Here is an 18853-nt window from a genome sequence, read left to right on the forward strand (position 1 = left end):
CACTCAGGTCAGGGGGAGGGAGGGGCATGGAATGCAGGGCGAGTCTGCAGTAGCAGAGGCCGGCGTGACGTTGCACCAGCCTGAGGTGTACCGTGTGCTCTCCCAGGGAAGTTGTCCCTGGATCACGGGACCCTGGCAGTAGTGGGCTGCACAGGCTCCGGGAGGGGAGGTGTGGAGAGTGACCTGTGCTCGCACACAGGCTTCTTGGTGGCTGCAGCAGCAGCCTTAGCATTTCATGCCCGTCTCTGGGGTCCGCACTGATAGCCGTGGCTCGCACCCGTCTCTGGAGCTCATTTAGGCGGTGCTCTGAATCCCCTGTCCTCGCTCACCCTGAAACAATGAATGGTCTCTTGCCTCTTAGGCAGGTCCAGACTTTTTCCCGGACTCCCTCCCGGCTAGCTGTGGTGCACTAGCCCCCTTAAGGCTGTGTTCACACAGCCAACCCCAGTCCTCTACCTGGGATCTGACCTCCGAAGCCCAAGCTTCAGCTCCCAGCCCCCACCCACCCTTGTGGGTGAGCAGACAAGCCTCTCGGGCTAGTGAGTGCTAGTTGGCACCGATCCTCCGTGCGGGAATCTCTCCACTTTGCCCTCTGCACCCCTGTTGCTGGGCTCTCCTCCGTGGCTCCGAAGCTTCCCTCCCATTACCCCGTCTCCACCAGTGAAGGGGCTTCCTAGTGTGTGGAAACTTTGCCTCCTTCACAGCTCTCTCCCAGAGATGCAGGTCCTGTTTCTATTCTTTTGTCTCTGTTTTTTCTTTTTTCTTTTGCCCTACCCAGGTACGTGGGGAGTTTCTTGCCTTTTGGGAGGTCTGAGGTCTTCTGCCAGCGTTCAGTAGGTGTTCTGTAGGAGTTATTCCACATGTAGATGTATTTCTGATGTATTTGTGGGGAGGAAGGTGATCTCCATGTCTTACTCCTCTGCCATCTTGAAAGTCTCTCCCTACCTTTATTGTTTTTATTTTGTAAAAATAATTTATTCTATGGGCTCTGGTGAAAAGTCATGGTTCATTGAGTAAATATTGACTTAAGGCACACAGCAGAGCAATTCTCTCTCCAGCATATGTGTGACAAGATGGAGAGCCATCTGTTTGCTGAAGATAGGACGTTATGACAATATATCCACTTTGAAATACAGCTCTATATACACACCCTAACTGTTATATAGTTACATATGAATTTTTTTTAAAAAAGTCCAACTTACAAATGCTGTCACCCCAGAATATAATCCTTATCCACAACTCACCACAGGTTTGCAGGAGTACGATTACTGAGAGTCACTTAATGTGGAGATATTAAGCTTCACCTCATTGTAACAATAAAAAAAATTATGTTCCTTTTGTCACCACCATTTTAAAAGACAGGATAGACGCACCTCTCTCACCAAGGCCATGTTGCAAAATGGAAGAGTGACTGATGATGGTAAACCAGTTTTTATTTTTAATTTAATCTTTTTAAGAACTGTGGTTTCCAACAGTTGTTGAATCATCATCTGCTGAAGAAGAATGTGAACTTGGGGTAATGGAGGCTAAACAAATCCTTAGAGAACCCCATTATATATAATGACGTATGATTCAAATGTGAGGGAAATTAGTTAAGTTTAGAATTTCCACAACATACATAGAAAATTTTTGATGACTATATGTCAAGAATAATAAAATTGTACTCAAGTGAGAATGGTTGGCACTACATTAAGTTAATTAGACAAACACTGGGAAAGGATGAGTTTAACAGTTAAAAAGAAATTTGTGCTTAAGCTATTGGGGAAAAAATGCACATAAATATTAAGAAAAACAAAGTTGGTGCAAGAAGAAGATGCAAAATATGTTAAAGATTCAAATTAACTTAATTTTCAAAAAATGGCTAAAGTAGAATATCTACTAGAGATATTTTCTCAAGAATCAAATAATTACCTCAAATGGGACTAAAGCTTATTTTAAAATGGGGAGAGATACAATAGGTTAGAAACTAGACCAGTAGAGGGAGCATAATATAGTTGGTCAACGAAGACACTAAGCATGGTTAAGATCTCTGTTAAGCAAAGATATAAAGATTGGGAGAATTATTCACTTTTATATTAGATATAAATTCTCAGATGCAAAGATATCCATTAATGATTACAAGTAATTTAAATTCCATCCTCTCAATTTAATACATTGTTTCAGTTGAATTCAGTTATTTGTATTGTAAGAACAAAATTAAGTATATTCGTATAAAAAATGTGAATGTTAAAAAAATAAATGCAAGATTTTGTAAAAATAAATTAACTTAATACTATGGCAAGTAAAACAATGGGGTAAAGTTTAGTTGCAGAGCTGTGATGGTGGAAACTATGAATAAAATACATCAGAGTAATCAAGTGGTAGCAAAATATTTTGATTCTTAAGATAAAAAAAAAATTGAATTTTCTCTATGCCTATGTAGATGGACACCATATTGCAGCTATCCTATCTGATACCAGTAAAATTTTTTACAAATATTGAATCTGATTATGTGAACAGAAATAATGTCACATGTTTATGAGTCTGGAAGGTTAAAAAGAAAGATATCAAGGTGGACTTAGTTAATTTTATAATACTTTACCTCTGGGGTGTTTGATTAATGTTCATTGATGCTGCTTGTGACTCTGAAGAAGCAAGTGATAGATGCTAAAAATGATTTCAAAAGGATACATTATGATGGAAGATGAAGGAATGGAAAGGATTTCTATGCTGTAGAAGGGAAATAAAACTGAGTGAGGGTCCCTGGGAGGGTGTATTTGCAATATTCTGCAAGCTTCTGGCATAATATTATTCTGCAAAGGAAGTCTGTCTAAAATTATTAAAGGTAAGAAATTTAGCAGATGTAGTCATCATCCTATGGAGTGTGTGTTATAAACACTTAGTGCTAGACTGATGAACTATGTCATAAAAAGCAGCAACCTTCAGGAACATGACAATCTTTGAGGTTTTAATGAGGAAATCCAACCATGTCTTCTCTTTTTTCCAAATCCCTTCCTCCACCCCACAAAGACAAGTCAGGCTAGAAACCTTTCCAACTATTGCTGTTGAAACTGTTTCACGGAAATGATCTTGCAAAAGAGAAAGTATAAGCATATGTCCAGGCTTTCAGGATGATACAGTGTTGTATAGTAGCAATTAAAATGAGGAAGTTGTCAGGGCTAGAAATATAATTTGGGAGGTCTAGGTAGAAAAAAATCCAGTAGAGATTCCTTTGTCTATAAATATGATTTGAATTGGGTCTGTATAAATACAGGGAATAAATCAGGACCAGAATAAATAAATAAAAGTCATATGAGCATCCTAAAAAAAAAAGAATCAGGACCAAATATTCAAACAGAATCCAGAATATGTCAACTTCTGAAACAGGATTATAGTGACTTCAGGGTCAAAACTGCACCAGAACCACACTGTGCTTATACTAGCAAATCATGTCATTTCCTCTGTGTTTGCACACAGGTACACACATTAGTGTTTATTTGTATACTGCAGTGAAGATAATTCTATATAATGCCCCCAAAATGAGTTCAGTACTTCTCCACTGAGGCTTTTATTGTAATTATAGTATATTGAGTTTGAATAGAACCACAGAGATGCTGCTAAATGACTAAATATTGCATACATGAGGAAAACAGCATTTTTAAAAAGTGGTGCCTGAATAAAGTCTCTTCCAGTTGAGAAAGATCCTCTATACACACACACACACACACACACACACACACACACACACACACACACACAAATCTACACAGCCTCCCACATAATAATTTACATATTAGATTTTTCCTTAGAAAATTCATTATCAAGTCATTCTGATATATGTAAAATAAGAATAATTCTCTTACTTAATAATGGCTTTAGAAGCTAATAAATCTTTAAGCTTTTCATATCTTATTTTAGCTAAAATCAACTTTGAAAATTAATGCACATTATACTTGCTAAATTTAGGAATGGAGTATAATTCTAGGTAATTTAAGAACCACAATACATAGTTTCAATTTTTAAAAAAAGTTCCTAAAAATAATAAAAAATAAAATTTAATTAATTAATTAAAAGTTCTGGCTAAACAATCTTACAAATATTCAGTGGTTCATGTGTCTATTTTATTTTAGCTAAAATGTACAATGAAAACTATAAGGCAAAGAAAAGATACAACATGATCTTTAGAGAAAGTTATAAAATTCGAAACAGAATACATTTGGTTTGGAAATGATAATATTTTAGCTTTAATAACTTGATTATGTAAAATGTTCTCAATTACACAGTGATGAAGTCTCAGTTCAGTGAGTTCAGTTAAATTAAAGCATATACCACAATTTGCAAAATAGTTATGATATTTGATCAAATATTATATTCATTTGGAAAGGTAATCAGAATACTTAAAATAACATTATAAACACATTTATAAGTATACAAAATAATTAAATGTGACATTATTTACTCCTATGCTTATGTCTGCTTATTAAAGAACATTGACAATAAATAAATAATTCATAAGGTAAAGTTTTAGTTTTAATTTGAGATCTAATATTTAGTTACTGAAATGGGAAAAATCAATCTTGTTTTCACTAACCATCTCCAAATGAAACATTGACTGCAGTTGATTGTAATTTAATTATACTATTAAGTTTATCTTTTAAAATCTCACTATATGAATTTTGGCTTTCAATTACATATTACCAGCAGAAAAATTGCCATGAACATGATTACAAACTACCCCAGTGTGAAATTCATTATGAAGTCAACATGCCTACTTACCATGGTTGTCTCAGCGATCGAACCAAAGCTGTTTATGAATATGTTGCACGTGACATTAACTGGAGAGCCTGAAAAAGAGATTAAAACAGAAAAGCTGTTTAGATACTGATCTAAAATATTTTCAAGTAGCTCCATGCCTCTAATTTGTAGTTTAAAAAAAAAAAGAATTCAAAGCATTTCATTATCTGGCTATAAAGCTTTGTCATTAGACTTGATAGCTATACAAGTAAAAAACACTGAAATATTGTGTGGTAGGGGTTAAAATAACTCAGTTAATCTCTGCCTAAGCTAGTCAGATAAAATCACACACAAAAGCTGATATCTAAGCCTAATTTATTTTGTTTGTTTTTACATGAACATAATTGAGTCACTTAATTTTACAAGGTTTGCTACAAAAAAAGACAGCAGCCCCTTCCCCTATACCCCCATTTAATCCCTCCCTGGAGATGATCACTTCAACTCATTTAAACAACTCTTTGGATGTTTACCTCAATTTCTCTGAACAATAAGTTTATTTTACTCCTTTAGATGTTTTCATTTTAGACATATGTTCTGACGGCCACAGCAGAAGGTAAGGATTTCGCTTTCTTTCACACCTTATTCCCACCCCTGCTACCTTACACCTCTTTTCTGTCCTCCCATTACCCAAATACAGCTACATTGTCACTGTTGTTAGATCACTATTCACTTTTTACTTTATTATGACAAGGTAAATGTTACCTCCAACTAACCATATAATATACTATGATCACTCTTTCCTGCAGAACATGTTCCTGAGGTCGATAATTGTTTTATATATTTCACATAGTTTCCTCCATAGGTATCATTAACTTATGCACAAGTTCTGAAACGTCTAAACTGTGTTTCTGTATCAGACTCATCAGATACTCTATTAACTTTCTCTTCCATCAGGCTTACTCCATTCTAGATTTGTTGTCCTGGAGCACAGCAGTCATCTTATGCTTTCCCATAATCCTCCTACTGGAGATGCTCATCCTTCTCCTTTGTGGGACCTCTTTTCATGGTCCCCATTCCTAGTGGAACATGTCCTTCAGTAATTTTTTGAGAAATGATGCATAACGATGTGAAGCTTTTCAGAACTTGCTTGTTTACAAATGTTCTTTTTTATGCCCTCACACTTAATTAACACCTAGATTTGGTACCACATTTTAGGCTGGAAATTGTTTTTTCTTCTGAATTTTAAAGACTTTTCTTCAGTAGCTTCTATTTTCTAGTATTGCTGTTGAAAGGTCCAAAGCCATTCTGATTCTTGATCCTTTGTCAACATAAAAGGGATGTTCTCTTTGTACCAATATTTTTATTCTTTAAAAAAACGGTTTCATTAGTTAAGATAGCTTATCACTCAAGGTTTTAATTTACATTTACTTAATTACTGGTGCACAAGTTTCATCTTTGCTTTTCTACTCATTTTCTGATAGCATTTATCTTGCCAGAATGAGGTACAGAAAAAAAAAAACAAAAAAATTATTTAAAAGTAAAGTCTAGGGCTTCCCTGGTGGCGCAGTGGTTGAGAGTCCACCTGCCGATGCAGGGGACACGGGTTCGTGCCCCGGTCCAGGAAGATCCTACATGCCGCGGAGCGGCTGGGCCTGTGAGCCATGGCCGCTGAGCCTGCGCGTCTGGAGCCTGTGCTCCGCAACGGGAGAGGCCACATCAGTGAGAGGCCCGCGTACCGCAAAAAATAATAATAATAATAATAAATAAATAAAATAAAAAAATAAAGTCTATCCATAGGCCTATGAATTCTATGTACATTGAAATCGCCTGGTGATCTTTAAAAAAGATTGATACATGATTCTTACCTTCTAATTTAGTTGGTATGACATGCAACCAAGGCACTGGTATTTTTAAAAGCTAGCTACATAATTCAGATGTGCAACATAAGAAATTCCAGAGTAGGAAACAGCTGTGGCCATTAGACCATAGGACTAAAGTGAATTGGGGTTTTATTAGAGATAGAGAAAATGAGAGACGGGAGTCAGGACTTAGAACATTAAAAATGCAAAGCTATTTATTTTAATAAGAGAGTTGACTATTATAAATTTGGTCAACCTGCTAACAAAACATGGTGGCTGTTATGTACTTAGAAAGAGCCCAAATTCTATTGCGTCAAGATGCCTAGAACATAACATTCAAACAGATACAGAGGCTACATTGTTTGAAATATAAAGGATGGACATTTAAGAAAACCTCATAAAAGTTCTGAATCCTGGAGGTGCTATAATTAGTTATTACTAATAGAATGGGTTTCTTTTTTAACTTTAAAAAACGTTTTTTCAAAATGTTATTTCTAAATATTAACAATTTTTTTAAAATGTGTAGGATGATAGAAATGTCTTGTCACCACGTAAGAGACGAGAAAGCACAGGTATTGTACTCCACGATTATTTTATCCCACCATAAGAGAAGTATGAAGTCACAATTAACTGTTAGAAGATACGTGTGTGTGTGTGTGTGTGTGTGTGTGTGTGTGTGTGTGTGTATATATATATATATATATTTTTTTTTTTTTACTTAATGTAAGTCTAAGGTGGTGAATTCTAAAATATATACACAGCCTGACTGGAATCTTGAAAAACTAAAAGCCAATCTTTGATATTCTCTAGGCTATTCTCTTTCTTCTTGAGAACTCTAAAATTCTGCTATTTTCGTTTGCTGTTAACAGCAACATGAATCTGGGGAATATCTTTTCCCTCAAGACATATTCTGTCATTGACTCAAATCCATTGGAGGAGGGAAAACGCAAACGTTTTAGTATTGGGTTAATTCATCTTCCAGTAAAATGAAGCTAGAGGTACATCCATGTTGGGGAAACATGGCCCTGTAAGAAGCTGCTGCTACACAACTGCCAGCTCTATCTGACTGTGATCTCTTTGGCTGAAGCTGGAATAAAGAGAAGCGGGGGGATGAATTTCTTATTTTAATTCAGCAAGGGGCAGAGCTTTTATTTTTTAGTCTCATCTTCTAAATTTAATCATTATGCTTAGAATTACAGACAATATTGGTGAAAAATAGGATGAAGGTGAAAATTCAGCATAGGCTTCAGTGACCTGAAGTTAGTAATGTCTGTTCTGATGCATTTCAGGGTCCCCTGAGAGCAGGTGCTGTACAGCACATCCTAATGATTCCAGAAAGGTTCTGAAAGGGAGCAATATGAAGTACTGTGCTAGGAGGAGGACTCCTCTGATGCATTTGTTTTCTCCCTAAAATAACATGTTTCCATAGAAGAGCAATAGTCCCAGGAGAGGGGGCTACTTTAGGCTTTCACTAGCAGTTGGGAACATGATGCCTCACACTGTATGAACCAGACTCCAGCCCTTGCTTCTCCAATGCCTCCCATCAGGTGCAGAAAACTCTTCCTAAGGTCAGAAAGTCAGCCTGCCCTAAGCTTTACTGTCTAATCCATCAGTTATCACACGTGTTCCTCACCTGGTTATTAGGACATACAAAAGTGCTATTTAGTCTCCATTTTACTACTTATTTGTATGTATTCTCTTCTTCAGCATAAGGAAAGGTGAATTGGATTCAGGCACCAAACTTTAATTTCAAATTTGAAAAATAGAGCACTCACTTGAAAGATATACATATAAGATATATACTCACATGAGATATATATATATATATATATATTATATATATATAAAATACATATACATATATAGAATTTTATTTTAAAGAAATTTAAAATAGATTAAGGTATGAAGCAATTTGGAAATAAAGTCTACTCTTTTTAAAGATAGTCTTGGGCTAGATCATAGAATTTCTTCAATGTAATACCAAGGTATTTGGAATTTACTTTATGAACATGAAGGAGTCTTTACAGATTCTTGTTCATGAGAGTGTAGTAAACCAACACAACATGGTGAATGGTTGAATGGATAGCAAAAGCTTAAACATAGAGAAAACAGGAATTTATTGTAACAGTTTAGATGGGAAATACAATGGCCCTGACCAAGGACAGTGACAGTGGAGATAGAGTACAAGGAATGAAGTGGATACAGTTTATAAGGCAGTATATTCTACACTTTAAGATTCTGATCCATATCAGATCAGGGGTGCAGTCTTGGAGTAGTCTTTCTACCCTCACTATTAATATATATTATATATTCAAAAATTTTGTAGGGAATGAAGCTCAGAGAGGATTGTAAATCTTCTATTGCCATTACAGACAGCACCTGTTTAGCAGTCATTGGTCAATCTGGTACTTCTCTGTGCCAAAGCAAAAAACTGTTATATCCATCTAATATACTGCTATGTTTAGCAACAGAGCAAATAACTGCTATAGCATCCATATGGCAAATTGTGCTTTAAAATTGTTCACTGCCTTAGCCATCATTGGCCTGAAAAGCAAATGACAGTAGTTGCAGATGTTTTCAGCAGCATGTCTTCTTTTAGATGCCTCTTAAAGAAACAGAACATGGGGCTTCCCTGGTGGCGCAGCGGTTGAGGGTCCGCCTGCCGATGCAGGGGACACGGGTTGGTGCCGCGGTCCGGGAGGATCCCACGTGCCGCGGAGCGGCTGGGCCCATGGGCCGTGGGCACTGGGCCTGCGCGTCTGGAGCCTGTGCTCCGCGGCGGGAGAGGCCGCAACGGTGAGAGGCTCGCGTATCGCAAAAAATAAAAATAAAAAAAGAAACAGAACAAGGCTTTTAAGCTCAGAGATGGACAAAGGCAAAATGGCAAAGTACAGTGCAAAGCCTTGGCAGTTACATTATTGTTATTCATGTTGGGGAAAAATTGTTCACCAGGCAAATCTAGAGCAAATAAACATAGAGACAAAAAATAACCCAAGTGTTCATGAAAATGACTCTAAAAAACTTTTAATGTAATGTTGCTTTAAAGCCACACCCTTTCGAAAGACATAGAATGCAATCAAAACACTAAATTTCAAAAAAATCTGTTTAGTGATTTGTTTTTATTTTAGATAAATATATATATTTATGTAGTCAGGTCATGAGGAAAGATATTTATTTTTTAATTGACAAAAGCATATTTGATTGCTGTAAATCCATATTTTAGATTATTTTTTAGATACTTGAAAAAAGGTTTGAAATTTATGTTATAAAAATAGGATCCAATTTATTCTTCCCTTTCCTTCTTGAAAATGTAGCCGAAAGCCATTCTCTTGGGCAGTACAAGAAAGGCTTCCGCGCTGGGGATGGCTGTGGGGAGTGTGGTGAGAAGGACATCAGCGGGGAAGGATTTCACAGCATGGGGTGTTGAAGCCTGAGTGGGGCTGCCTTGCATGGGGAGTGAGAGTTTGAACAGGACCCTGAGGAATTTGTGCAGGAGAGGGAGTGGCAGCAGACAAGGGAGATTCATTACGTATTGATCAAATATGTAATTATATTAAGGATAATGGGAGCCTTACTGTCAAATGAGGGAGTTAAAATATGGAGACTCAGAAACTAGAATAAACCTATGGTAGTAGAGATACCAGGGAGAACTCATGGTTTTCAGCAGATAGAGAATTAAATACATAGATCTAAATGAATATATGTGTGTGTGTATATACATATGTGTGTATATCTATGTATACTTATGCATATATGTGTATGTTTATTTATGCTCATATGTGTATGTATATAGATACATTCTGGCAGACACCAACTTAGCCAGTTAATCAAAGTGAACATCATCAGTCTTGGTAAAAAATTAACATCATCCACAACCTAAAAAGATGCAATTAGAACACAGCATCACTGCTGTGATATTCCTATCAAGATGCATTACCTAAATTGAATCACGAGGAAACATGAGACTAATGCAAATCGAGGAACATTCTGTTAAATAAAGGAATAATAATATCTTTTTAAATGCCAAGATCATGACAGTCATAGGAACAATGAGGCTCTGTTCGGACTGAAGGAGACAATGAGAAATGACCCGTAAAACACAAGACATGATTCTAAACCGGATTCTTTTGCTATGAAGCCATTATTTAGATAGTTGATAAAATTTGAATGGGAGCCTACAAATTAGATGGTAGCAATATATCCATGTTAATTTGCTTGTTTCAGTGATTAGACTGTGGTTACCTAAGATAATGTTCTTTTTGGCATGATACACCCAAGTATTGGGGCATCAGGTCAACAACTTACTTTCAAGTGGTTTGGGCAAAAAAATAGTTTGTGCTATACTTGCAAATCTTCTGTTAGTTTGAGAATGCTTTAAAATAAAAAAAGAGAAATAAGTACTACAGAAAGAATATATTAGAAAATAATCAGGGGCGGAGTCAAGATGGCAGACTAGGAGGACGTGGAATTCTCGTCTCTGCACAACTAGGGCACTTACCAGGCACCGGTGGGGGACCACGGACACCTCAGGGGACGGGAGGAACCCCCAGCAACTGGGTAGGATGTGGAGTGTGGGGGGAGTGAGGGGAGGAGAAGTGGAGGCGGGACAGGACTGGCGTCCCTGAGGGGAGGCTGGGGAGGGGAAGGGATCCCACGCCCGAAGGGGGAAATTGGGGGACGACTGGGAGGGCAGAAGATCAAAAGGGAGCGTGGCCAGGTTTCCCCTGCCCACTTGGGCCCCCAGGAACCTGCTGAGCTGCCAGGTATGATCCTCTGCCCACCTAGGCCCCCTCCAGATGCATGGGTCCTGAGGGAGTGGGAGGGAGGGAAGGGGGAGCAAATGTGAAGGCCAGACCTACGGGAACAGCACTCCTGAGGGGCGGCTGGGGGAGGGGAGGAATTCCTACATCCAGCAGGACCCACCTATGGATAGGGGTCCAGCAGCGATGGAGGAGACCCTGGGAGTGATGGGGGAGGGGCACAGAGGAACAGAACGGAACGTGGCCAATGCCTTCCCTGTCCACTTAGGCACCCGGAGCTTGTTGGGCCCCCAGGCCTCGTCCTCTGTCCTCTGAGCCTCCCTCCTGCCGTGCAGAGCCGAAGCCCCGCCCCTACACTCCCACCCAGGGCCCCACCTCTACACTCGGAGACCCCCTCTGAGACCCCCTCCAACACGCTGGGCCTAAACCCCACCCACACACCCTCACTCAGGGCCCCACCTCCAAACTCCAGAACTCCACACTCCACAGGCTCTCCTTCCAACGTGCTGCCTCTCCCCTTCCACGCAGGTCCTAAGCAGAGGCCCCGCCCCACGCTCAAACATCACCCCCCCACCCGCCTAGGTCCTGCCCCACCCTAAACCCCACCACTGCCTAAGTTCCACCCCTTACCTAAATTCCACACCTATTAGCAAGGCTTTTTTTTTCTTTTTTCCTCTTTTACATTTGGGCTCTGTTTTACCTTGTTGATTCATTCTTATTGATTCATTTATATTTTTATTTTTCCTAATAAATCTTTTATTTTTCTGATTTTATTTTATTCTTTATACTTTATTGTTCTCTCCTTTTGGCTTGTTCCCTCCGAACCCCCATTTTTTTTCTCTTGTGGTTTTATTCTACCTTGTTGCAGTTGTTTCAATCATATTTCTAGTTTTCCTAATATATTTTTTATTTTTATTTTTATTTTTTTTTGTGGTATGTGGGTCTCTCACTGTTGTGGCCTCTCCCGCTGCGGAGCACAGGCTCCGGACGCACAGGCCCAGCGGCCATGGCTCACAGGCCTAGCCGCTCCGTGGCATGTGGGATCTTCACGGACCGGGGCACGAACCCGTGTCCCCTGCATCGGCAGGCGGACTCTCAACCACTGCGCCACCAGGGAAGCCCCTAATATATTTTGATCTTTCTAATTTTATTTTGCTTTTTATTCTTTGATATTGTACTGCTCCTTTTTTTCTTTCTTTCCTTCTTTTGTTTTTGTGTGTGTACCACACCATGCAGCTTGTGGGATCTTGGTTGCTAGGCTGGAGGTCAGGCTCGAGCTCCTGTTGTGGGAGCTCTGAGTCCAAACCACTGGACTAACAGAGAACCTCAGACACCAGGGAATATTAATCAGAGTGAGGCCTCCTGGAGGGCCGAATCTCAGCACCAAGACCCACCTTTATCCAACTGCCTGAAAACTCCAGTGCTGGATGCCTCAGGCCAAACAACCAGTAAGACAGGAATACAGCACCACCCATCAAAAAAAATGAAATGACAAAAAAATGTTACAGACGAAAGAGCAAGGCAAAAACCTACAAGACCAAATAAATGAAGACAAAATAGGCAACCTACCTGAAAAAGAATTCAGAGTAATGATAGTAAAGATAATCCAAAATCTCAGAAACAGAATAGAGAAAATACAAGAAACGTTTAACAAGGATCTAAAAGAGGTAAAGTGCAAACAAACAGTGATGAACAACACAATAACTGAAGTTAAAAATACTCTAGAAGGAATCAATAGCAGAATAACTGAGGCAGAAGAACAGATAAGTGAGCTGGAAGATAAAATGGTGGAAATAACTGCCAGGGAGCAGAATAAAGAAAAAAGAATGAAAAGAATTGAGGACAGTCTCAGAGACCTCTGGGACAACATTAAACACACCAACATTCGAATTATAGGGGTCTCAGAAGAAGAGGAGAAAAATAAAGGTACTGAGAAAATATCTGAAGAGATTATAGTTGAAAACTTCCCTAACATGGGAAAGGAAAGAGTCAGTCGAGTCCAGGAAGCACAGAGACTCCCATACGGATAAATCCAAGAAGAAACATCCCAAGACACATATTAATCAAACTATCAAAAATTAAATAGAAAGAAAAAATATTAAAAGCAGCAAGGGAAAAGCAACAAATAACATACAAGGGAATCCCCATGAGGGTAACAGCTGATCTTTCAGCAGAAACTCTGCAAGCCAGAAGGGAGTGGCAGGACACATTTAAAGTGATAAAAGGGAAAAGGCTACAACCAAGATTATTCTGCCCAGCAAGGATCTCATTCATATTCGATGGAGAAATTAAAACCTTTACAGACAAGCAAGAGTTAAGAGAATTCAGAATCACCAAACCAGCTTTACAACAAATGCTAAAGGAACTTCTCTAGGCAGGAAACAAGAGAAGGAAAAGACCTACAATAACAAACCCAAAACCATTAAGAAAACGGTAATAGGAACATACCTATTGATAACTACCTTAAATGTAAATGGATTATGCTCCAACCAAAAGACGTAGACTGGCTGAATGGATACAAACACAAGACTGGTACATATGCTGTCTACAAGAGACCCACTTCAGACTTAGGGACACATACAGACTGAAAGTGAGGGAATGGAAAAAGATATTCCATGCAAATGGAAATCAAAAGAAAGCTGCAGTAGCAATTCTCATATCAGACACAATAGACTTTAAAATAAAGACTATTACGAGAGACAAAGAAGGACACTACATAATGATCAAGGGATCAATCCAAGAAGAAGATATAACAATTGTAAATATATATGCACCCAACATAGAAGCACTTCAATACATAAAGCAAATGCTAACAGCCATAAAAGGGGAAATCAACAATAACACAATCATAGTAGGGGACTTTAACACCCCACTTTCACCAATGGACAGATCATCCAAAATGAAAATAAACAAGGAAACACAAGCTTTAAATGATACATTAAACAAGATGGACTTAATTGATGTTTATAGGACATTCCATCCAAAAACAACAGAATACAATTTCTTCTCAAGTGCACATGAAATATTCTCCAGGACAGACTATATCTTGGGTCACAAATCAAGCCTTGCTAAATTTAAGAAAACTGAAATCGTATCAAGTACCTTTTCTGACCACAACACTATGAGACAAGATATCAATTACAGGAAAAAAACTGTAAAAAATAGAAACACATGAAGGCTAAACAATACACTCTTAAATAAACAAGAGATCACTGAAGAAACCAAAGAGGAAATCAAAAAATACCTAGAAACAAATGACAATGAAAACATGACGACCCAAAACCTATAGGATGCAGCAAAAGCAGTTCTAAGAGGGTAGCTTGTAGCAATAAAATCCTACCTCAAGAAACAAGAAACATCTCAAATAAACAACCTAACTTTACACCTAAAGCAATCAGAGAAAGAAGAACAAAAAAACCCCAAAGTTAGCAGATGGAAAGAAATCATAAAGATCAGATCAGAAATAAATGAAAAATGAAGGAAACAATAGCAAAGATCAATAAAACTAAAAGCTGGTTCTTGAGAAGATAAACAAAATTGATAAACCCTTAGCCAGACTCATCAAGAAAAAAAGGGAGAAGACTCAAATCAACAGAATTAGAAATGAAAAAGGAGAAGTGACAACTGACATTGCAGAAATAGAAAGGATCATGAGAGAATACTACAAGCAACTCTATGCCAATAAAATGGACAACCTGGAAGAAATGGACAAATTCATAGAAAAGCACAACCTTCTGAGACTGAACCAGGATGAAATACAAAATATACACAGACCAATCACAAGCACTGAAATTGAAACTGTGATTAAAAATCTTCCAGCAAACAAAAGCCCAGCACCAGATGGCTTCACTGGTGAATTCTATCAAACATTTAGAGAAGAGCTAACACTTACCTTTCTCAAAGTCTTCCAAAATATAACAGAGGGAAGAACACTCCCAAACTCATTCTACGAGGCCACCATCACCCTGATACCAAAACCAGACAAAGATGTCACAAAGAAAGAAAACAAGGCCAATATCACTGATGAAAGAGATGCAAAAATACTCAACAAAATACTAGAAAATAGAATCCAACAGCACATTAAAAGGATCATACACCATGATCAAGTGGGTTTATCCCAGTAATGCAAGGATTCTTCAATATACACAAATCAATCATGTGAAACACCATATTAACCAACTGAAGGAGAAAAACCATAATGATCATCTCAATAGATGCAGAAAAATCTTTTGACAAAATTCAACATACATTATAAAAAATCTCCAGAAAGTAGGCACAGAGGGAACCTACCTCAACATAATAAAGGTCATATATGACAAACCCACAGCCAACATAATTCTCAATGGTGAAAAACTGAAACCATTTCCTCTGAGATCAGGAACAAGACAAGGTTGCCCACTCTCACCATTATTCAACATAGTTTTGGAAGTTTTAGCCACAGCAATCAGAGAAGAAAAAGGAATCCAAATCAGAAAAGAAGTAAAACTGTCACTGTTTGCAGATGACATGATACTATACATAGAGAATCCTAAACATGCTACCAGAAAACTACTAGAGTTCATCAATGAATTTGGTCGAGTAGCAGGATACAAAATTAATGCACACAAAATTCTTGCATTCCTATACACTAATGATGAAAAATCTGAAATAGAAATTAAGGAAACACTCTCATTTACCATTGCAACAGAAAGTATAAAATACCCAGGAATAAACCTACCTAAGGAGACAAAAATCCTGTATGCAGAAAACTATAAGACACTGATGAAAGAAATTAACGATGATAGAAACAGATGAAAAGATACACCATGTTCTTGGATTGGATGAATCAAAATTGTGAAAATGACTATACTACCTAAAGCAATCTACAGATTCAGTGCAATCCATATCAAACTACCAATGGCATTTTTCACAGAACTGGAACAAAAGATTTTACAATTTGTTGGAAACCCAAAAGACCCCGAAGAGCCAAAGCAATCTTGAGAAGGAAAAACGGAGCTGGAGGAATTAGGCTCCCGGACTTCAGACTATACTACAAAGCTACAGTAATCAAGACAGTATGGTACTGGCACAAAAACAGAAATATAGATCAATGGAACAGGATAGAAAGCCCAGAGAGCAACCCAAGCACATATGGTCACCTTATCTTTGATAAAGGAGGTAAGAGTATACAATGGAGAAAAGACAGCCTCTTCAATAATTGGTGTGAAAAACTGGACAGCTATATGTAAAACAATGAAATTAGAACACTTCCTAACACCATACACAAAAATAAACTCAAAATGGACTAAAGACCTAAATGTAAGGCCAGACACTATCAAACTCTTAGAGGAAAACATAGGCAGAACACTCTATGACATAAATCACAGCAAGATCTTTTTTGACCCACCTCCTAGAGAAATGGAAATAAAAACAAAAATAAACACATGGGACCTAATGAAGCCTAAAAGCTTTTGCACAGCAAAGGAAACCATAAACAAGAAGAAAAGACAACCCTCAGACTGGGGGAAAATATTTGCCAATGAAGCAATTGACAAAGGATTCATCTCCAAAATTTACATGCAATTCATGCAGGTCAATATCAAAAAAACAAACAACCCAATCCAAAAATGGGCAAAAGACCTAAACAGACATTTCTCCAAAGAAGATATACAGATGGCCAACAAACACATGAAAGGATGGTCAACATTACTAATCATTAGAGTAATGCAAATCAAAACTACAATAAGGTACCACCTCACACCGGTCTGAAGAAAAGGGAACCCTCTTGCACTGTTGGTGGGAATGTAAATTGATATAGCCACTATGGAGAACAGTATGGAGGTTCCTTAAAAAACTAAAAATAGAACTACCATATGACCCAGTAGTCCCACTATTGGGCATATACCCTGAGAAAACCATAATTCAAAAAGAGTCATATACCACAATGTTCATTGCAGAACTATTTTCAATAGCCAGGACATGGAAGCAACCTAAGTGTCCATAGACAAAGGAATGGATAAAGGAGATGTGGCACATATATAAAATGGAATATTATTCATCCATAAAAAGAAGTGAAACTGAGTTATTTGTAGTGAAGTGGATGGACTTAGAGTCTGTCACACAGAGTGAAGTAAGTCAGAAAGAGAAAAACAAATGCCATATGCTAACACACATATATGGAATGTAAAAAAAAAAAATGGTTCTAATGAACCTAAGGGCAGGACAGGAATAAAGATGCAGACATAGAGAATGGACTTGAGGACACGGGGAGGGGGAAGGGTAAGCTGGGATGAAGTGAGAGAGTCGCATGGACATATATACACTACCAAATGTAAAACAGATAGCTAGTGGGAAGCAGCTGCATAGCACAGGGAGATCAGCTCGGTGCTTTGTGACCACCTAGATGGATGGGATAGGGTGGGGGGGGGAGGGAGATGCAAGAGAGAGTGGATATGGGGATATATATATATGCATATAGCTGATTCACTTTGTTATACAGCAGAAACTAACACAACATTGTAAAGCAATTATACTCCAGTAAAGATGTTGAAAAAAAAAAGAAAAAAAGAAACAAAATCTAAAAATATAGGGTGCAGAATTTAAATCTGTGAACATTTCAGGTGTTCATCTACAGTTTTAGAAAGACTTATTTTTTTTTGAAGTTTTCAACTTTTTTTTTTACATCTTTATTGGAGTATAATTGCTTTACAATGGTGTGTTAGTTTCTGCTTTATAACAAAGTGAATCAGCTATACATATACATATGTTCCCGTATCCCTTCCCTCTTGAGTCTCCCTCCCTCCCACCCACCCTCCCTCTCCTACCCCTCTAGGTGGTCACAAAGCACCGAGTTGATCTCCCTGTGCTATGCGGCTGCTTCCCACTAGCTATCTATTTTATTTTTGGTAGTGTATGTATGTCCATGCCACTCTCTCACTTTGTCCCAGCTTACCCTTCCCCCTCCCCATATCCTCAAGTCTGTTCTCCAGTAGGTCTGCATCTTTATTCCCATCTTGCCCCTAGGTTCTTCATGACCATTTTTTTTTTGATTCCATATATATGTGTTAGCATATGGCATTTGTTTTCCTCTTTACTTCACTCTGTATGACAGACTCTAGGTCCATCCACCTCACTACAAATAACTCAATTTCGAGAAAGACTTATTTTTAAGAGATTTTTCTTGTTAAAATGACCTTGTATTACATGAAAATAGAAAATACAGTTTTTTTCAAAAAATAACTGTGAATTTTATTCAAGATGCATTGTGTCTGGATGGATAGGAATAATTAAAATGGATAAAGAAGATTCTAACACTTTCCCTGAAAAAAAATATGTGCAGAAATGAGTAATAGGTACACATTCCATTCTGGGGCTAGAATGAGTTATAGCAGAAGAGACTGTATGAAAATTGCACTTGTGATGTGGGAGAAAAGGATTAATATAGAGAAATATTACAGATGAAAAGACAGAAACCACAGAGACATAGTGAAGGCGAACAATGTTATTTCTAGATAAAGAGAATGGTCATTGGAGACAGAATGA

General features: G+C 38.0%; 1 protein-coding gene across 2 annotated transcripts in view; it reads right to left on the reverse strand.

Annotated features, from left to right (window-relative positions):
• The window catches only part of GLRA3 (glycine receptor alpha 3), a 156704-nt gene that overhangs the window by 103051 nt on the left and 34800 nt on the right, over positions 1-18853 (reverse strand). For both annotated transcript variants that reach the window (XM_019932312.2, XM_019932313.1), the window contains exon 3: positions 4756-4823. In XM_019932312.2, the coding sequence (XP_019787871.1) occupies positions 4756-4823 (68 nt within the window). The remainder of the gene's footprint in view (positions 1-4755; positions 4824-18853) is intronic.

The sequence above is a fragment of the Tursiops truncatus genome, chromosome 6 (assembly GCF_011762595.2).
Source record: "Tursiops truncatus isolate mTurTru1 chromosome 6, mTurTru1.mat.Y, whole genome shotgun sequence".
NCBI classification, from domain to species: Eukaryota; Metazoa; Chordata; class Mammalia; order Artiodactyla; family Delphinidae; genus Tursiops; species Tursiops truncatus.